Raw genomic sequence first — 21,403 nt, forward strand, 5'->3', positions numbered from 1 at the left:
ATTTAAATGGGTAGTGCCGCTATCTGAAATTGGAAAGGAATGTTGCAAGTGAGGACCCACAGATGTGTGAAGATGGAAGGCAAACATATCTTTTCAGGTCACTGTTATTATTGGACCTGATGTTCTATTGGTCCTGTCCTAGATTCTATGCCTCACTTGTAATTTACTCCATACACCATCTCTCTATTTATAAGGCAGAGCAAAACTCAACTTAGAAAGTGAAAAAATTTGAAGGGAGGAAGTTACATACAAGGAAAGTAGTAGAGCAGGTGAAAGTGCACAATTATAGGCAGACTCAAGCATTTTCAGGTAGACATTTCTTCGTCCAAATGACTTTCTTGCCCTTACGTGAAGCTAACAATGGCAAATTATTATATTGAATCCAGCAACATGTATCATCACCTCCACCACCAGGGAAACATCATTCATCCATCCTCCAGGAAGTCCATTCCTCCTGAAAGGCCCTTGCTTGTTCAAGGTGCAAATGGCACAGAAGATTCCGGACTTGTACACTCCACTGATGCTAAGCCAAGACTTAAATGGACTCCTGACCTCCATGAGCGATTCATAGAAGCAGTAAATCAATTGGGAGGAGCAGAAAGTAAGCATAAATAATGTTGCAAGCTCTGTAGTACCATACGATATGCTTCTACATCCAGCAAACTGATATACTCCCCCCTCTCTTGCAGAAGCTACTCCGAAGTCAGTCTTGAAGGTCATGGGAATTCAAGGCCTAACCTTATACCACCTGAAGAGTCATCTTCAGGTAGAAATTTTTAAAGTCTTGTTAACATGCAGAACAGAAATTGTACGGTCAATTAAATCATGAATTACACCACATTAAATCCTGTGAAAACTTGATGTTTGGATTTGACCCATCTAAGAAGCAGCTGCTTTCTTCAATAATAGATGCATGATATTTGAAAGAAATCCTCAACTACAAAGACTCCAGTGATTCTTCATTTTTTGTTGCATGTTTATCTAATGTGTATGCATATGCATAGATCTGTGGAATTCATGATTTTCTTTATTGCAGAAATACAGACTCGGTAAAAACCTTCATGGACAAGTCAATGGTGGGAGTAATAAAGCAGGTAATGTGTCACAAAACATCCAGAAATATTGTTTTAAAACGTATATCTATCACAAGGAGTTACATATATCTCTTATCGGGGTGACTGATTGCAGCAACTGGACAAAGAATACCAGAGGCAAATAGAATGCAGATGACCGACCGTAATATGGCAACCCAAACAACAAAGTAGCAACTGAAAAACCTTAGCTCATGTTTAATTGCCATTCTATAAATATCAAACTAATAATGTAAGTCTGTTGTGATTGTGGCATCATGTGTGCAGTAATATGCATTTAGGTGAAGCGGTACAAATGCAAATCGAAGTGCAACGAAGGCTAAATGATCAGCTCGAGGTAAACGATACCGGAAACTTTCATTTTTTTTAGTGATACACAGATATAAATTATTCTCCATTTCTGCTAAAAAAAAGAAAGGTGAATGCTACCCAAACTCTCTACCAATGGACAATATGCATTCTTTCACCACCAAAAACCGCCTGAAAGGATAACAGCTTTTGTGAAGAGATGCATCACGATACATCCATTTCCACAAAGAAAATATCCTCACTAACATGTTTAAGATATGACTTTAATATCTTCTGCACTGCAAATATTCCAGTAAAATTTATCAGAGTTTCTTCAAGTTTCCAACAACAAATTTGGATATACAAATGTTTGCAGGTTGCAAAACATTCTAAAGATTGGAAAAGCATTATGCTCCAGTAATAACAAGGTTTCCTATATTTCCATAGGTACAACGCCATTTACAGCTCCGTATAGAGGCTCAGAGTAAATATTTACAGGCAGTGCTAGAGAAGGCACAGGAAACCCTCGGAAGACAAAATATGGGTGGAGTAGTTGGTCTAGATGTTGCCAAGGTTCAGTTATCTGGTTTGGTCTCATCCACCCAATGCCTGAATTCTAATTTTTCAGGAATAAAAGAACTTGCTAATATGTGCCTGCAGCAAACACAATCAACTCAGCCAACAAATTTAACAAACGGCGGACTATCCACATGTGTGGGTTCTACGAGGGACCAAGAACAGTACAGAGATCTAAAGGGCTTAAAACCTATAAATGTTAGAGCACCTACAGACCCAAGGGAGATTGACAGCAAATCATGGCTTCCACAAACAAAACTTAGAAGGCATGAGGATCCAAAAGAGAGCAGAAAGTCTCTTTCCGTGGAGAACGACAATTTGGAAATGACATTTGATAGAGAAACCAACCCCATTAATTTATCAATGAGAATTGGGCTTCAAGAGGGTAAATGGAACAGTGCTGGAGATTTTTCAGTGGAATTGTTGAAAGAACCAGATGCCTATGCTAAATGTTTTAACCAGAATACTGATGGATTCAAAGTAGAGAAGCAAAAGACATCGACACAGTTGGAGATGCCTGTCCTTACAACAAAATTGGACCTGAACTCAAATGGTGAAAATATCATTGCTTCAGGTCGCAAGCGGTGGGATTTAAATGGCTTCAGCTGGAGCTGAGAGGCAATGTTGGTTAGAGGATACTTCTCAAGATTTATCATGAAATAGGTTCAAATATAGTCCAAGTTTTGGCTTGTTCATTAGGGACCAGGGGGTAAGCATTCAGATAACAAAAGTTCAAGTATATTTCTACGATTGTAACCATGATGAGATTTAATGATTTATGCATGCACAAATATCCAACTCAAATATTAGCAGCACTTGAAGTTTGTAGAAAATCTACAGTAGAGAATACAGTTCAATTGAAAGAATAGAGAACTCGTGGTTGAAGTGACGACCCTGACGTCAGGGAGCAATATCTCAAATATGTTACTTTCACCGGGGAAAGCAAAATTTGTGTGCATGATATATCTTTAAAAAATTAATAAATTGTCCAGGATATATAGGCTAAAACTGCATGGAAAAAAAGAAGAAAAGTTTACAATTTTTACAGATAAAATAAAATGTAGTCAAGCTTTTCACATAATATGTGAAACCTTCTAAATAAACCCAACATTCATGAAAAACATAAACCGAAACCAACAATTGTCAATGAATTCGCAAGCATTTTGAGCTATCTTCAACAGTACATACACATTTCCTTCACGAAGCTGAACTACCGAGCATATTAATTCGGTACTACGGTTTCAAATGATAATTTAGTTCAATTAGAGATGAAGCATGTCAAATCTTAACTAGTTCGCCTGGCTGGCTGAGCATTGTGATTCAGTTAAGAAGGAAATTTCTATAGCTAATGAAGAAAATAATTCAATTGGCATTGTAATTTGTACAATTGACCATTTTGCAGAGCGCAACATTCCTGCCGGAAAATCAATCATGGTTCCATCACAGAACCATACTGAAAAGTGAAGATCTCGAAACTTTAAAAAGTGGCAATTTTTTTAAAGAAAAGTAGCGGCAACCGTTCGAAAAAAAGAGATGAACACAAATTAATTTGCCGATTCACAAAATGGGATACTTGAATCGTCAGGATCTCCGCAAAACGTTCAATTCACCTCGCAGTAAACACATAAAAATAAAACTAACATCAAAATACCTTAAATATTATCATTGAAGTATCGAATACGGAAGTTCGAACGCTTGAATCACATGTTTGAAGCAATGCAAATTTGGATTTTACCATTCTTGTTTGAAGCAGTACAAATTTGAATTTCGGACTCCGTTCTGTTTGAAGCAATGCAAATTTGGATTTTACCCGGGAACTGTCAATTTTGGCGGGTTGGGTTCACAGTAAAGTCCGTTGGGCCAACATATACCAAACAGACTTTAGTGGGCTAGAATGTTTAACATACTATATAGTAAAAAAAATACTCCCACAATATATGAATTTCATGTATATTTAATATATACTATCTATATTATATTTTTTAAGTTTGAAACACTTAAAATAACTAACTTTGATATCATGGTCTGTTTTAATAATTATATATATTAATAAAATGTTAAAATTTTAATACAAGTTATATGTAATTCAGTGGATAGAGACATTGTTTCTTGAGGTTTAAGTTTTAGGTTCAATTCTCACTGAGATCATTTTTTTATTCTTTTATTTTTAAAATTATATATCAAAATTACAGTGTAGTTCCTCACTATTTCTTATAATTATATTTTGATCCTTATTTAAAATTAATTCAAATGAATTATAAAAAATATTATACAAGCGTTGCGTCGGTGCATTAGTATAATATTACTGTACAAGTTGAACCGACAAATTTGTTTGAATTCACGAAACTATTAGGTTTGTTGCTATCAATTTTGTAGACGAAAATCTAATTATTTTCTGGTATTTGTACAAATATTAGTTTGATATTTGCCTCATTTCGCCAATGGCTGTTCTTCACAAATTTTCTATGCACACAGCAAACCTTCTACAACATTATTTTAAAAGGATCGAACAACGGAGTAATGGTGGCTAGCGGGCGGGCCGCCCATGTCAGCAGGCGGTGGCCCCTAATTGTTGGTCTAAAAGCGCAAACGCTGTCCCAATCTAGAACACACAAAGTTAAAAGAAAATTACTCACTTTCTTTGAGCGTGGGGTGGCAAAAGTTGATGGTGACCAAGGATTACTGAATTGGTGCGAAAGATAACTTCTCGTCCCCGTCTCGTCTTTTGTTCAATTGTATTATTCATATATCAATTTATTATTCATATGATGTTGATGAAAATTGCAAGGTTTGCTGGGAGATCAGATCTTGCTTTGGAAGTTCGGATCCGACCTTCGGATCTAGAAACAAAAACAGGAACAAAAGGAGACTCACGTAATCTCCGCCCGAGTCAGATAATAGAAAAATAGGGAAAGTATGGTGTGTGTTCAGAATGAGTGAATAAATAATTACCAGAACCTGATATTTATATACGACCTCAAAAATCCAATCTACAGCGGCCCAACCCAGAATCGAGTTTATAACCAGAAAATTTATTATGTGAGTTGAATTCTTTGACGACTAAAATTATAATCTTAGTAGATTTCTAAATTTGTTGAAACTCTAAATTCTCAAAATCTTAGGATAAGGTTATATTAAATCTTCATTACCCTTATCTTTGTTGATAATATGATGATATATCTAAATAGGAGCTCCTTTGAGGCATGAGCTCCTTTGAGGCATGAGCTCGTCTGCTGTGTAGTGAGCATGCTCGAGTATTTGATGAGAGCTCGGCTCGGGAGGTCGGTCAAGGCTTTCTCAATTGTCGTGATGATATGTATTGGAAGATCGGCAACACCTTGTTAATCGATGAGATTATGGAAGTATAAGAGGTCGGCTGGGTTAAACTCTCGGATCACTTCCCAACGGATTTGGGTAAATGGAGCTCAAGGTGGGTCTATTGACAACCTCATGGATGTGTGGGTGAATGGGTGACCTCCTAATGAACCCTTACCGTTAAATTGACTTTCCAGGACTACTTGGACATTGAACATGAATTCTCTCCAACTGTGGAGAGTTGGCCGGCTTATCTCCTGAGATATCATAATTACATCACACACTAACTAAACAATATCTTAATTATTTTATGAAAACATTACTTTTAGGTGAAGAAAAAGGATACTATATGTATTTAAATTCCTTTCACACCTATTCCTCATCGTAACTTCGGACTTCTATCATATAGTCAGTACTCCAAGTTGCCCATATTCATGACTTAAAGAACTGAAATTCTTCATATTTTTTTACATTATTCTAAAAATTAATTTTTTTATAACATGATTTGGTAATGTCTTTCCTTTTTGTTTTAGCAAAGTGGTGACCCTTGATATTTTATTTATTATTGAATTTATAAAAAATAATTGTTTTATCCAATGTATTTTCTAATTTATTATATGTAAGAAATCTATCCTCATATATTGCTACACACATCGCCTCAATGAATGTATCATAATTGCCACCACCTTGACTTGACATGTGCTCAATGCTTTGACTCGTTCAATTTCTGCGGAAATGGAGTATATCGTATTATGCGAGTCTAAAAAATATTAAACAAAAACTTGTTGTGATAAAAGGGAATTTAATATTTATAGTTTAAACTATAATTAAAATAAAAGATTTACATGTAACTCCATATAGCATGCGAGTACTACTTCTTGCTTAAATTTTAAACTTTATGATAGGATTAGACTTTTTCGCTTTAATAATCTATCATTACCTCGAAGATAATTACTCTAACGATTTCGAATACAAAAACATACATATGATTTAGACATAAACTTATGTGAGACGGTCTCACGTGTCGTATTTTGTGAGATGGATCTCTTATTTGGTCATCCATGAAAATATATTATTTTTTATGCTAAGAGTATTACTTTTTCTACCGTCTCACAACTAAAGATTCATGAGACTGTCTCGTAAGAAACTTTTACTGTATTATTTATACGCATACAAGGGAGAATATTAGGAATCCTTATATCAAGCATACGCGTTGATAACATCAGTAACCATTACAGAGTAGGCCACTATATATCGCATTATCTCTTATTCACATTTGTCATTTTCAAAAAGTAAAATATCGTGCTTCCTTCACAGTAAGAATTCTTGCCACTTAGTTGGACCACCAGATGCATGCTCAACAACAATGCATAAGCCGATCAACGCGTGATTTAAATAAAGCCATAGTAATTAATAATAAAACATTACCACCATACATCTGGTTTATATTGCATGCAGTGGCGAAGCCAGGAATCCGGTTATATCTGGGCTAGAATTTTAAATTTTAAAATCTTTTAATATTTTATATTGATCTACTCGGACTAATATCAAATTTATCCAAAATTATAAAAAAAAATTACATATAAGTTTTTTAAAATTTTTTTGGAACAGCCCGGGTGAAAAATGGTGTGTCTCCGCCCCTGATTGCATGCATGATATCTTTTTTAAAATATATATATATATATATATATATATGGTTCAAAGCATATAAAATCATTATATATCTATACTATATTATTAAGTATGAGGTCATGATAATAACTACCTAGAGAGGACACCAATTTTTTCTTCCAATTTTACCCTTATATGATACTAATATTACACTTTTGTTTTTTGTTATTTTGTTTTTTTTTTTAATTTCAACACACACTTTTATTTTTGTTATTTTAACAATTCAAGTATCAATTTAGTCACTCCATAAATTGTCAAATTACACTTAAGTTCATCGATAATGATAAAAAAAAATTGTACCCACACATCGCATGTGCATAATTACTAGTATAATATATATGTCTGGATGGATGGGTGACGTGTTGGTTAGTTTTTCTATTAGTGAGAGAGAACTTAGAATTGGACATTTCTCTTTTGTTTTGCTTCTCCAAGGATGAAAGGATATTTTATTACACATATTTGATAGGCACACAATATTGATAAATAGAGAAATTACAATATAAGAAATAATAATTTCGTAAAATTTGTTTTTTTTTTTAACAAAGGAATGAAGCACAAAGATCTATTATTTATTTATTTATTAATTGGATGTCACCTTATGCTTAAAAAAATGACATAGCAATCTACTTATATAGCGATTAGCATAAATCGGGTTATTAGTATTATTATTATTGGTGACTGGGAATTCGCAGTTGTTGTAATTCAGTGTGTACTGAGTAAACTTTCAAACTTAACGCAATAACCCGCAAACCACGTCAGTTAGATAAATTACACTAGTCAAGCCACATTCAACATACTTGCCCGATAAAATGTTGATAAAGACAATTGAATCCATGAGTCCGTCTCGTGCTCACCTACTCTATCAAATTAGACGCACGTTCTCACAAATGCGAATAAGGGTATTAATTTGTCGATAGATTGGTCGATGGTTCGTATGTCATATCCATCATTTGTATATTTTAAATTTATTGAAAAATTAATTTCTTATAAAACAAAAAAAATATGATCATTTCAGTTTAGCCGTGCAAAGAGATTGTGGGAGGGTAAAAAGCATTATTCGATATATCATTACGTCAAACCGACCAAATTGTGGAGAAGCACTAGAATCCAATTTTAAGAAATATTTACCTGAAAGATGAAGACATTCAATTTAGCAAGAATTTAGTCGCGCAAACATATATACTTCCACCAACGATAGGGGATTTGGTTGGTCCTACTCCTCCTACTGCATGTTAACTCATAATTTATCAGCAAAAATGGTGTTTGGTGATGCTCCACCGATTGCATGTACTATAGCAACAGAACTCCCCGCAGGCCGTATAATTTTTTTTTTTACATATATATACGTACATGGTATATTCTTTTAATTAAAAAAAAGTAATAGATTTCGTTTTGTAGTATTTTTAAATATAAATGATGTTTTTTGCTTTCCTCCTTTAATTATACCGTTCTCTTCCCACACGATATCAACCCTACAATAAACTAAATAGTAGCTAATTAGTTTCGTTTGCAATATCTATATTCAAATGCACGACAAAGATCTCTAGTATCCACCGATAAAGTCATCAAGTGGGACGGCCGGTTTTCATGTAAATTTCCTAAAGTAGAAGGGGAACCTCATGTTTTTGCCCATATAAATACGCGTACGTACTTCCCAATGTTTTTTAAAAATTTCCTCAAAGTTGCTAACTTAGCGTCTTAACAAAACTATGGGAAATCTCTTAGTTCTCCAAGAAAAGGTTGTCAAAGTGATGAAAGTAGATGGGAAAATCTTGGAATACAAAAACCCCATCAAAGTTCACCAAGTGCTATCAGAATTCACTCACCATGCAATTTCCGATCAACTTCCGGTACTAAAACACATGCATCCCAATGCAGAAATGATCCGAGGTCACTTGTACTATCTTCTTCCCCTACCTGTATCACCCCCACCGGTTAAGAAGCAGAAGAATAAGAAGACTGTCAGATTTTCTGATAATTTGGTAGATGAAATAGGGGAACCAACTGGGGTTGTGAGAATTAAGCTCGTGATCAGCAAACACGAGCTACAGAAAATGCTAAGAGAAGGGGCAGTTTCGGTTGATGAGATGATAACTCAGGTACAAAAAGAAACAAAAACAAAGAAAATTGTAAGCATCGAGAGAGAGAATGGTCGCATAACTTCAAAAGGATCGCTGCCGGCAGACCTGGAAAGTATTTCACAAGTGAACTAGTTTTTTTTTTACTCCCATCACTCTAGAAGAAAATATTATCAATAGATACAATCTAGCTTGTGCAACTTTACACCCGTATTTCTGTGTACTTGTCACTATTGGATCAAATCATGTGGTTGAACGGTGATAAGAACTCAAAAATATGTGTGTATATGTATAGATAGAATCCAGAGGTCAATAGAAAATAGATTTCGTCCTTTTCATCACAAATGTACAAGATACACTCTTTCGCTTGTAATCTAAATATATGCTTAAAGGTGTGAACTGTGAACTAAAGCAGTCTAAATGAAGCTATGGTACTTGTGCGTGTCCGTAAGTTACTCACTGAAACACCTGATACAGCAATCTAAAAGGTAATTCAATCTTCTGATTTGAGACTCAAGGAATTGACACTTCTTAACACAAACGACAAATACTTCCAATGGGAGCAAGAATTTCCAGGAAACGACAAATACTTCAATTTTTGGTAATCATCCCATGAACAAGAATATTTTTTCCTTTCAGAATGAGCTTGTTCCCCCCTTCTTCCTTACCCCGGCAAGTCAGTATTCCTTGATCAGTTCGTCCAAGAAGAGGATGCCGACCGCTCATCGAATGAATAAATATTTGTCAAACTCGGAGGTTTCAAACTGTCAAGGCCTCTTGCTGAGAATGCCAAGTAACTACATCCTTGTAAGCCAAATTACCACCAAAAATATCCAAAGCGCTGCCGACCGTAACATCAACATGACCCATTCCTGCTATTTTGATCCTCTCTAAATCAAAAATGCATGTAACTCCACCAGCATAGGTCACCGGAATCTAGCAAACACACGTCCAAAGCAATTTAAAAACTAATTTTCGGTGTAAAATAGGTTCAGTCTTTATGCATAAGGTTTTTCTTCTGTGTCATGTAATCATCAAATCATGTTGCATGGACACGCATACAAGGCATAAATGTATAATGTATGTGAATACAACAATGTTAAAAGATTGGGAAACTACCAGAAGGATATGACTGTTTCACATACGTGTATGCTTCCACACACATATCAAATCAAATCAAATGAGCGGACGCCATAACAAAATAGTGATAGAAAATGAATTAAGTAATTCTGGATATAAAGGTAAACATCGAGCTTATGATCGTAAAAAATTAATTGGTACTATCTAATTTTTTTAAAGGTCTCATAAACTCTCAAGAGCTTATTATTATCTTTCAAATTTTATATCAAACACTTGAAGAGATATCTCATCAGTTCCTAGGTATCTTATACAATGTTGTAAATAACTTATAAGCCAAACCTTAGTTCAAAACAATGAAGAAGAGAATTAAAATAGCAAGAATAGAAAGGATTTAACCTTAGCTTAATAAACAACTCACCGGTGAGTACTTGCCAAGTAAAGCCACAAGCTCTTCATCAATTCCAAGCCTGAATTTATGTAGCAGATAAATTGAAGTATCGCTGGAGTAATATTACTAACTTCTCTAGTTTAAGGAGATTGGACTTCATGATACACAGGTGCAAACTAATGCCCAGGTTCAAACCATGATATGAAATACGCAAAAGATTTCACAAGCAAATGTAAGGAAACATATAAGTTGAATACATACTTTTTGCCTTCAACATCAACTCCATGGACAAGAAATTCATCGGCGTAATTTGCCAGAATATCCAACACCTTTTGATCAAGATATACATCGCTGAACTTCTGCCATCTATCTGTGACAATTGCATATCTATCCTTCTGGACAAAACATTTTCAATTCACTAAACTATATACAATTGCTAGTGATACAAATTATCGAGTTACCTCCAAAACCTATACGCACATCTGTAACAGGAACGTACAGAGTCCGGTCACATATATCATTCCATCACTTTCTAAAATGAATTTTGCTAAGTCGTGATTATACCAGTGGGGGAGGGAGCAGGGGAAATATGCTAGTAATCCGGAAATTTATATGTTAAATATTCACATCCATGACCCAATTAAAGAAAAAATGAGCAAGGAAAAATTTCATGAGGGATTTAGTAGAATCACAGAGTTGTCTTCATAGGGAGAGATGCACCTTCTTTCTGCAACTAAGATCCAACACAAGTCTCTGTTTTTGCACAACATCGGCAAGTTCCTTTAGTCTTTCAAAGTCTATTTCTCCATTATGAAATACGTACTGCAACAAAATTGATATTTATTAAATCAACAGCTTCAAAAGAGAATTTTGGTTATCATGCTTTAGATTCAGATATCTTTTCCAAGGAAAAATACAAGCGCAGATAAGTAGAAGTTTGAGATATTTCTTCAAAATAAACCAGACTTCCAGACAGTTCAGGTGACAATTGTGTCACACTGAAATTGATGTTTTAACCTTTTTCATGAAGTCTCGGTCTAATGCATTTTGTTTGAATTTTTAACCTATTATTGAACTAGTATCGCCAATCTATCAAATCCAACAATCGTTTTTTTGGTTTGTAGATAAAAGCATTTACCGCCACGAAAAAAGTAGAACTCGTTCTGTCTTCTTTAGTCTAACATCCAAAAAAGCAAAAAAGAATAAAGGGGAGACAACTCTGGAAGAGTGTGTATTAGTTCTATATGTTCATCAAGATTCAGTCATCAAGAAGTGGACTTCATGTATTCCAGTACGCCCAGGTCACTTGGTTAGTTAAATGTTTGTTCTCAGTAAACAGTCCCTCCAGGGTCCTAACATGCATAGTAAGAGTCAGGCGAGCACAACTATTTAATCAGTCTTCTCATCGTATCCTTAAGACTTGTTTCGACTAAGCATCATTTAGGAAAAACGGATTTCGGCAGGGGCAGTGATCTGTTGGATTAAAATATAAGCTTGCTCAAAGCACGTTGATTTTAGGAAAACTATACATCAATGAATAAAGCCAATAAGTACGTACAGATGTAACAATGACATGGCTTGCTCCTTCATCTATATAGCTCAAAGCATTAGTTGAATTGATACCACCTCCGACTTGCAAACCACCTATATGTTTTCCAATTAGCAATAAGTAGTGTGGAAACCACGTATTTGTACAGTACTTCACATAAAGTAAAGTAGTAACTTGCACATTCTAAGGTCTGAAGAACAATTATTTCAACATCTTAAAACAATAACATCATGGCTTAGTATCACTTTATCAAGACAGCGACAGATTTATCTACTCAGCGGTTATCAAAACTGAACCAAGATACAAGTTGACATGTGAGCTTGACAAATGAGAAACATAAAAATTGACTTAAACCGTTTTTGATTTTACCTTCCATCAACATGCTGTATTGTACAAGGCTATATATAACAGCAAACGTGCCATGCCAATTGAATAAATGATGCATCATAACACAATAAATTGGTGTTTTAGAAGCATTCTACCAGGATAAGCATGTAATGCTTCAATAGCTGCTGATATGCTCAAGGGATCAGCTCCAAGCATGATCACATGGCCACCAGTAAGCCCATCATCCCTGTACATTTTAGCATATTCTGTTGCTGACTTATCAGATACGAAATTAGTGATAAGATTTGGATCTTCTTCTTTAGAATCTTGAAGAGTGGACCCAACAATCTGTTTCACTTTTCCCTGAAAAAATAAAGAAGAATGAAAAAACAAAGAGCGTTCATTTCCACAAGAAAAAAAGGTAGACAGAAGAACACAAGATACGTTATCCAACCTTGTGTATATCAATGCAAGGGCGAAACCGAACCCCACAATTGATTGCTAGTTTTGGAGGTCCTGAAAATAGCTTAAACAATTCAACCCCTTGAAAAATCAAACCCGATTAGCTCTACTAAAAATGTAAACAGAATAAGGCATACTGGAGAGCAGACGAGGAGCGGCACGGAACAATTTCTGCTTTCCATGAGGAGTATACAGTGCGGTGGGCTCAATGAATTTCCAGATCGAACTTGCTTGAAGCTTTTGAATGCTCATAGCAAAAAAAAAAAAAGAATTCCCTTAATGAGACACCTGTAAATCAGCACGAATGAAGAGTCAATTGATCAAACACGTACCAGGCACGAGGATTTATGAGCTTTAGACTAACGTACCGTATGGTTGAAACGCCAGTAGGACAGTGAAATACTTGGGTTTACGAGAAGAAAAAGTCAGTAAAATGAACAAAAGAAATGTACTAGCTTGATTCGTCTTCCACCAGCTAATCATTTCTACACTTTCAAAAACTCATTCATGACTTTTATTAAGTTTAAAAGGTCACATATTATTAAACTCCATTTTTTAAAACTCAATAAAAATTGAGAGTTATCCAAAAATTTATTAATTTTTGAAATAATTTATTCTGAAATTCTTCGTGTACAAACATTGCAGTCTTATGTACACTTATAACAAATCTAAAATTTTCTTAAAATGACTTGAAAGATTTTAATATTTTTTTTAATTGAAAAACACTCTCTTTTTTCTATTGCAAAAGGTCTCCGGTGTTTTTTCCCGTGTTCTCTCGTGATAAAAGAACTTCACTCATTATTAAAAAATTGTCATTGATCGTAAAATTCTTGAACTATGAATATTTATGTGTAAAGGGAGATGAGTAGTTGCCTTGTTACACTGTATATGTTCAGTGGCAAAAATTTGTGTGAGATTGTCTCACGAGTCGTATTTTATGATACAAATATCTTATTTGGGTCATTCATGAAAAAAATATTAATTTTTATGTTAAAAGTATCACTTTTTATTGTAAATATCGGTAAGGTTGATCCGTCTCATAGATAAAGATTCGTGAAATTGATATCGCAACAATAATTTCAAAACAAGCACAATTTTAAAGTTTTTTTTAAAAAATTTGATAGCACGTAGGGGTGTCAATTCGGGTGGGTTGGGTCGAGTTGATCAATAGTACTATTCAAAATTGCTCAACTCGAACCCAACCCAAACTCGAGCCAACCCGAAAACTCTCAACCCGAATCTGAATCAATCCGATCAACCCGTATAACCTGATTTTGAATTTTTTATAAATTTTTTTTAAAGAAAATTAAATAAAATTCAAAAAAAAATAATACTAATATTTTAATTTAAACACAAAATAATAAAATCTCTAGCATATATGATTTAAATTTGAAAGTGTAATTTTAAAAAAATAAAATATATTTACTAAATCAAAAAAATAATTGTTTAAAAAATAAAAAATGTTCAAAATAAATATTAAATTATGAAAATTTATGATATAAATAAACAATAAATATTTTCATACATACAATATAAAAAAATGTAGATAATATTTATAATAATATATATTTTTTGAAAAAATAAAATTTTCAGGTCAATCCGCCCAACCCAACCCAACCCGATCATTTTTTTCGAGTCAGCTATCGGGTCCAATCCGATCTGACCAGAACCTGAAAATCTCAAACCCAAACCTAATTTTTTTCTAGTTGAACCGTATTGAGTTGGTAGATCGTGTCTAATTTTGACACCTAAAATTAGCATGTCAGTTTTTAGTGGATAAATAATTAGAAAGTTAAATAATTTTCTTTATTAATTCCATTATATTTCTGCAGGGTAATATTGTAAATTTACTGCGTGATCCTTCCTCTTCCATTGGGCCCCCCCCCCCCCAGATTTCAGAGATGGCGTCTTCCTCACCAAGCAAAATGGTTGCCATTTCAAAGACGGGAAGTATTAGACTATAATTACCCTGAAATCATTTGAGTCCATGGCCTAATACCCTAATTCGAGCGTTTCCCAAGCTCTCAAAATTGTCGAAAACAAACCAATATATGGCATCCATGTCCATCTGCTACTTTACTATTTCTCCGAAGTCCCACATCTTGACCCTTACCCACAAACCGCTGAAACCCTCCCAGATTCACTATTTCGCGCCGCTGAAATGGCCGATTATTCCTAGAGGTAGAAGGCTTGGGTGTGGAAAAGCCTCTGTTTCTTTAATTACGGCCAGCAGCAGCAGCGGAAGTGAGAGTGGTAATGACGATGTCGTGACTACGTCTGCTGTTAGGCCCGGGGGCAGAGTTGAGAGTGATAAATTGCCTAAGGATGTTAGGGAACGGGCTATGGCTGCCATTGACTCGAGCGGGAGGAGAGTTACAATAGGTGATGTGGCAAGCAAGGCGGGGCTTAAGTTGAGTGAAGCTCAAAAGGCTCTTCAGGCTCTCGCTGCCGATACAAATGGCTTCTTGGAGGTCATTTTTTGGACTTTATGTGTTTGTACTGTCGTTTTGAAGCATCTGTTTGACAATATCAAACTGGGATGTTTACATTGTGGAAATTATCCTACATATGTTTTTGATGATCTTTCTTTAACAGGTGTCGGATGAAGGGGATGTTTTGTATGTGTTTCCAAAGAATTATCGATCCAACCTTGGGGCTAAGTCATTTAAGATCAAATTCGAACCTTTACTGGAGAAGGGGAAGGTATGGAATCATTGTGTAAATATAAGTCTTTTGTAAGTTCTATTCATTTGATTGGAATGAGGTTTTTGGTGTCAGATGGCGGCAGAGTATTTAGTGAGGGTTTCCTTTGGGACAGCACTGATTGCGTCCATTGTTCTGGTGTATACCACAATAATAGCAATAGTTTCTAGCAGTCGGTACAGTAATAATCTTTACTTGCCTGGAGTGGAAAGAATTTTCATGGATACGGTGAACATGTGTGCCTTGATTTTCTGACTTTTTGTTCTTTTCCATTTTTTGGTCTTCAACAGAGAGGAGGACAATCGTGGAAGAAGAGGAAGATCCTATGACTCTGGTTTCACATTTTACTTAAGTCCGACTGATTTGTTCTGGTAATCTCCAACTCATGTTCTATGTGGAATTAATAATAAAATAATTTAAAAAGATATAAAATTCTGAGTAGCCGAGCTTCTTGTTTGGTTTTCCTGCTTGTTGACATTGTTGTTCACCTAAAAGTTGTTGCACTGTTGTCCATCGGAGGAAATTTTTTAAAAAAACACTAAACGTTTGAAATCTTTCATGAATCTGATTTTACAGCTTCTGTCACCAGATGATAAGAGCCAATTATTTTAATTGCATTGAAATATTAACCACGAAGGAAACCTGATGCTTTTTAATGTCAGGCAAACGACAGCATTCCCTTCCCTTTAATTCCTGTAATGTTACCAGCAATAAGAAACATGATAAAATAAGACCTCGAGAGTTTTTGAGTCTGAAATTTTATGTACTGAGTGATGAGAATTGAGGAAAGTCGCTTGCTCTATCATAAATATGGACTAGCAAGTAACTAGTTAGATTCTCTTTAGCTGGTCTAATACTTGAGCTTTTTCAATAAAAAGTTAGCATGATCTGATTTGGTTGAAAAAAGGCCCCACACTACCTATGATTTCATTTTCTATATAAGCCTGGGACTGAATTTTCTATTCATCTCACTTGTCAATCAATTATCCAGGTATTGGGATCCGTATTATTACAGGAGGCGGCGGTTCAGAGAAGGCGACGGTGGGATTAATTTTATTGAATCAGTGAGCAAAAGTTCCAGCTAAAGTTTATGAGCTTTTCGTTATTTTTTACCCATTAAAATATGAATACTTGGTATTTATAATTTGTTCAGGTTTTCTCCTTTGTATTTGGGGATGGAGATCCCAATCAAGGTATTGAAGAAGAGAGGTGGAAGTTGGTAATACTTGAGCACTGGTTTCAGTGGTCCGTTGCTTTAATGTTTTCATTGCTAAATGTTAATTAAATGATCACCCTACATCCTTATTTTCTTTCCATCATCTCTGAGTATTTTCGGAATATTTGTTCATACAATACTGATATAGTTCTCTCTATTCTATATACATCTTAAGTGCATGGGATCTGATTCTTAAGCTACTTATTTTGAAATTTTTTACCAATGTGTTTCGAACTGATTGTTAAGCTACTTGAAGGCTCAGATTAACTTATACAGAAGTCCAGCAAGTGAACATTTGTCTAGTGAACCATAAACAACATAGCTTTTCAATTTAACTTATTTTCTACCATGTAGTTTTGATAGAAATTTTTTATCATCGAGGTAAACTTCATTGCCATTGAGGACTAGCAGACCCTATGTGGAATACTATAGAGAAACTGAAGAATTAATCACAATAAGGAACAGGACTTGTGCATTACTCTATGTAAATGACCCTGGAAAAGGACCTAATATTGTATTAGAAAGAATAACCAAAACACAACTAAATCCATATTTATTCAAGAGGTGAAACTTTATCAAACATCTTTGTAGTCTCACTCTGATGTCTGATGACCATCATCCTGATTCCAGTTAGGACTCGCATTGATGCTTCTCACTTTGATGTATATGTACAAAGCTCACATGTGGAGTTCAACACTGGACAACTCACATGCATGAGATTATGAGTATCCGACCTCAAAAAGAGTCAAATTTCTTGCCATGGAATGGACAGGATAAGGAGGATTTATTGATGATTACTTTTCATAAAGATTTAAAAGCTACCATCTTGTTGGTATGGGATAGAAGTATATCATAGTATGAGCTTTTGGTGCTCTACGACGATAAGATATATTTGAGTTACTCATAATATTCATTAAGATGCCTGATGCCAATACTTAATGCGCCACCTATCTGTCGGATCTGTTAAAGGACGCATTAAAATATGCTTTGGTTTGCAGTAGGAATGATTGGAGATGAGATCCTTGACACTAAGATCCTATTTGAAATGTTACGGTACTGATCGGGTCTCATTTTTTATTCTTACTAGGCCATTTAATACGAATAGGGCATGCTCTCAACTCATTTTCATGCCGAAGATCGTTTACAAACTTGTATTGAAAAAAATTTGGGCTTTTACACTTCTTTTGTCCTTGGTAATCTACAGATTGGACAATATATAGCTTCAAATGGTGGTGTTGTGATTGCTGAGGAATTAGCTCCATATCTTGATCTGGACACTACAGATAATAAGGTATCTTCAATCTGATACTCATCACCAAAAGCCAGTTCTCAGTTGGCTATTGCATGTTTGAAGCATCATGAACTTTCTAGATGTCCAATCTTTTCTCGGTGGTTTCAAGAGACATACCAAAAATGTTGAGAACATTTTAATTTTATCATCATTAAAACAAAGCCAAACCTGTTTCTAGCAGGTTTGGTCGTCTATTAATATATGTAGGTTGTGTTTTCAAGCTCATATCACTTTGGTATGTACCAAGTTTTTGTTGTTATTTTTATGTCAGCTTACTCTATTTGGATGTCTGTGGCCGTTTTTTGTTATTGTATTCTGGTGATAATTCTGGCCTAATTTACTCTATTGTCGTTCGAATCACCCAGGATGATGATTCATACATATTACCTGTGCTTCTGCGATTTGATGGTCAGCCAGAAGTAGATGAAGAGGTTTGTCCTCTTTGGCTTGTGAATTTTAATTATGTTCCCTTTCTGCGCATGTAAACTTTATGAATTTTCTAGTATACTGATAGAAGTAGTGAATGTTTTGCTTGTAAATCTAGCGTCATCTCTTTCCACATTATGCACACTCAAGTTACTAGTTGAAAACACGGTTAAAACGTCGAACCACTGTTGGTTTTCGAAATGTGAGTGGTTATTTAAGCCGGCACTGGATAGTAAAGGTAGAGGATAGTTGAAAGGACCAAACGAAGATTTTATACTCATTTAAGGTTTTATATTGTAATTTTTCCGGTCCTACTCCTTGTGGTATGTGAAATCCCTAGAATAACATGGGCATTCTCAATTTGTCACTAGTTTCACATTAATTTGTAGTTGAACTGTGTTGGATTATTTGCATTCTTGACTGGGTTGGAAGATTGTTAAACTTAAGTTCATTTTAAGTAAAGAAGAGATTTAAGGATTATAAGATGCCCATAAATGCAAGTTTTGTATACGTTTTGAGTTGTGGTAACTCAAACCCATCTTATCAATCAAGCTTCATTCCATGTCCAGTGCCACTTAATGATTTGCCCTGGCTTGATCAACTGCATATGATAAATTCAAGACGACGAGGTATGAGACTTGGAGCTGATATTAAATGCAAGTTTGTGGTTTAATCCTTCAATTGTGCTAGTTAAGGGTATGATGCACATAAATGCAAGTTTGTGGTTTAATCCTTCAATTGTGTCTAGTTAAGGGTATGATGCACATAAATGCAAGTTTTTGTATAATCCTGAGTTGTGGTGAGTCAAAACCATTCTCCAAATCAAGTTTAGTGCCTTCCCCGCTGCTGATTTTAAGGAGCATGTTCAACTGCATATGGTATATTCGAGTGTCGAGTATGATTTGCAGAATCACTTGGAGCTGTTCACAAATGCATGTTTGGTCTATAATCCTTCGGTGTCTAGTTATATCCAGTTACAAAATCAGCGACTCGCGATCTTGTGCAAACGTGATGCTTTGTGTGGATTTCTTAACTGTGTGTTGAATACAGGGGAACATTTTATACCGTTTTCCATCCCTACAACGCACTGCAGCCTCCCAGAGGAGTGGGCGGAAGGAATATGTTGGAAAAAAATGGGCTGATTGGGTCGGTGGAGTTGAAAAGTTTTTTAAAGAAAAGATATGGCAATTTAGGTATCCTTTTTAGTTTTCATCTTTATCTGGTTGGTAACATAAAGTTCTGTGATTTAACATCAGAAATATTTCTGCAGCAAAACTAGTGCTTCAGAGAGGGCAATGGTGATTGGTCTTGGTGGACTTAATCTTTTTGGGGTTTTAATTCTTGGTTCCATGTTGAAGTACGATTCAGCTTGCATTGCTTAATGTGGTTGCTTTTCATCTACTCTTTAACTTTTTTACTGAATTGTAACATGAAGGAATATGACAGTTGAGCCAAGGGGTTTCATATCATTTGTTTCCGACATGTTTCCCATACTTCAGGTATGAAACAGCTCATGTCCACCTACGTAGTTGGATTGCTTTATCTGAACCAAATTAGAAGGCAAACCGCGATACTCAAGTTTAATACTTCAGATACCGCATTTTGTGTAAAATGGTGCCTGGAATTTTCAATTATTTTCTGTTTACTTGGTATATGGATGGTGCGATCAATATGTTCACATCATTCAATGATATGGGTTCAAGTTTTTGTTTTAGTAGCACATGCTTGTGTGACCTTTGATTGGTCGTGGATCTCTTTTGAGATATTTACCGAACTCATCTGTAACGATGAATTAACAAAAAAGTCAAGACATCCTTATCTTTCTCTTCATGCCGTCTTAATAAACAATGAGTGTTGTTTTGCAAATCATAAGATTTTAAATTTTTGCACGTTGCCTGGGATATGAGTCTTGTCTACACAACTTCGGCTTAAAAATTTTCTGTGGTAAGAAGGATTTGATATATATTTGTTTGCCCTGTGTTGGATTAGATGGAGGCGTGATGTCTCATCATTAATAGTTTATTAGATGGAGACGTAATATCTCATCATTAATTGTATACAGCATTTCGATATTTGGTGTCTACCTATCATTTTCAAGATTCATTAATTTTTGTTTTGAATTTCATTATTCTAGTCAGTAGGATCAGTGATGTAGATTTTATCATTTGTTTTGCAGTTGCTCCTTATTTTGGTCGGGTATAACAATAGTGTGTCATCACCTATTCACCTTGTTTTCTCAGTATCGTCTTTGGTCTTGAAAACCATTCCAGCTATTTTAAGTATATCTCATGTTTTTTAATACTTTCCCATGCTAATCTGAATAAGTTTTACGTTATGCAATATCATTTAATGTTCATTTTCATCTCACAGATATATGCTGGGTCTTTCTTTGCCATTCCATTGATACGGTGGTTTTTGGTTCAAAATACAAACTCTAAAATTGTTAGAAGGAATCAAGCCAGGGAACAGCATGCTAAGGCACTCGAATCACCTGATCTTTCCTTGAGGCGAAAGGTAAACGCTAACTATATCCCACGACTTGTAAACAGTTCAGTGTCCTATTTTGATCGTTCGAGTGTACCAATCCATTTCAATTTTCAGCTTCTGAGTGCTCGGGACATGGCCCAAAAGACGTTCATAGGACAAGATCGAATTGTTTACAGCACTGAGAGGGACATTTTCGATCAAGATTATGAGACCCGTGATTGGGACCGAAGGTTCAAAGAGATTGAAAGGTCTGAGTAAACAGAACCATCAAGGTTTGATTCATACCTTTGTCGCCAACCACATGTTTGTTCTACTCCGTAGTTGCATTTTTGTACAATATTGTATTATTTATTACAAATACAGAAAATTTTAGGAACAAAATTGGAGAGAGTGTGTAAATTATATAACAAAAGATTGATTGCTTTGTTATTTAAAAAATTTGAGTAAGCAGCAAT

At 35.1% G+C, this 21,403-nt stretch overlaps 4 protein-coding genes across 8 annotated transcripts; 3 read left to right on the forward strand and 1 right to left on the reverse strand.

Moving 5' to 3' along the window:
* Positions 1-194: 194 nt before the first annotated feature.
* On the forward strand, positions 195-2,921 carry LOC142527267 (myb-related protein 2-like). 3 transcript variants are annotated; one of them, XM_075632024.1, is made up of 7 exons: positions 195-309; positions 387-601; positions 690-766; positions 1,037-1,094; positions 1,189-1,261; positions 1,359-1,428; positions 1,827-2,921. In XM_075632024.1, exons 2-7 carry the CDS (start codon positions 391-393, stop codon positions 2,568-2,570), a joined length of 1,233 nt encoding a protein of 410 aa, XP_075488139.1. In that variant the 5' UTR covers positions 195-309; positions 387-390; the 3' UTR covers positions 2,571-2,921. The 3 variants fall into 3 exon arrangements, with proteins under 3 accessions (XP_075488139.1, XP_075488148.1, XP_075488132.1); XM_075632033.1 differs by lacking the exon at positions 195-309 and having other exon boundaries at positions 356-601; positions 1,827-1,952; positions 2,040-2,921; XM_075632017.1 differs by lacking the exon at positions 195-309 and having other exon boundaries at positions 356-601.
* A 5,676-nt stretch (positions 2,922-8,597) lies between these two features.
* On the forward strand, positions 8,598-9,417 carry LOC142527300 (uncharacterized). The gene has a single exon (XM_075632068.1). The coding sequence runs from the start codon at positions 8,651-8,653 to the stop codon at positions 9,152-9,154; it is 504 nt and encodes a 167-aa protein (XP_075488183.1). The 5' UTR covers positions 8,598-8,650; the 3' UTR covers positions 9,155-9,417.
* A 208-nt stretch (positions 9,418-9,625) lies between these two features.
* LOC142527281 (1-(5-phosphoribosyl)-5-[(5-phosphoribosylamino)methylideneamino] imidazole-4-carboxamide isomerase HISN3, chloroplastic-like) lies at positions 9,626-13,348 on the reverse strand. 3 transcript variants are annotated; one of them, XM_075632044.1, is made up of 9 exons: positions 13,194-13,348; positions 12,963-13,113; positions 12,818-12,879; positions 12,519-12,726; positions 12,046-12,131; positions 11,208-11,309; positions 10,749-10,882; positions 10,518-10,566; positions 9,626-9,955 (listed from the first exon to the last, which is right to left on the reverse strand). In XM_075632044.1, the coding sequence occupies exons 2-9, from the start codon at positions 13,075-13,077 to the stop codon at positions 9,779-9,781; spliced, it is 933 nt and encodes a 310-aa protein (XP_075488159.1). In that variant the 5' UTR covers positions 13,078-13,113; positions 13,194-13,348; the 3' UTR covers positions 9,626-9,778. The 3 variants fall into 3 exon arrangements, with proteins under 3 accessions (XP_075488159.1, XP_075488173.1, XP_075488167.1); XM_075632058.1 differs by having other exon boundaries at positions 12,963-13,100; positions 13,190-13,339; XM_075632052.1 differs by lacking the exon at positions 13,194-13,348 and having other exon boundaries at positions 12,963-13,172.
* A 1,311-nt stretch (positions 13,349-14,659) lies between these two features.
* On the forward strand, positions 14,660-21,395 carry LOC142527310 (uncharacterized protein At5g03900, chloroplastic-like). The gene is made up of 13 exons (XM_075632077.1): positions 14,660-15,296; positions 15,421-15,528; positions 15,604-15,704; positions 15,819-15,899; positions 16,520-16,592; positions 16,682-16,747; positions 17,949-18,035; positions 18,401-18,466; positions 19,512-19,654; positions 19,732-19,818; positions 19,897-19,960; positions 20,832-20,975; positions 21,063-21,395. Exons 1-13 carry the CDS (start codon positions 14,877-14,879, stop codon positions 21,204-21,206), a joined length of 1,584 nt encoding a protein of 527 aa, XP_075488192.1. The 5' UTR covers positions 14,660-14,876; the 3' UTR covers positions 21,207-21,395.
* The last annotated feature ends 8 nt before the right edge of the window (positions 21,396-21,403 follow it).

This window comes from Primulina tabacum, chromosome 2 (assembly GCF_025594145.1).
Source record: "Primulina tabacum isolate GXHZ01 chromosome 2, ASM2559414v2, whole genome shotgun sequence".
Lineage (NCBI taxonomy): Eukaryota > Viridiplantae > Streptophyta > Magnoliopsida > Lamiales > Gesneriaceae > Primulina > Primulina tabacum.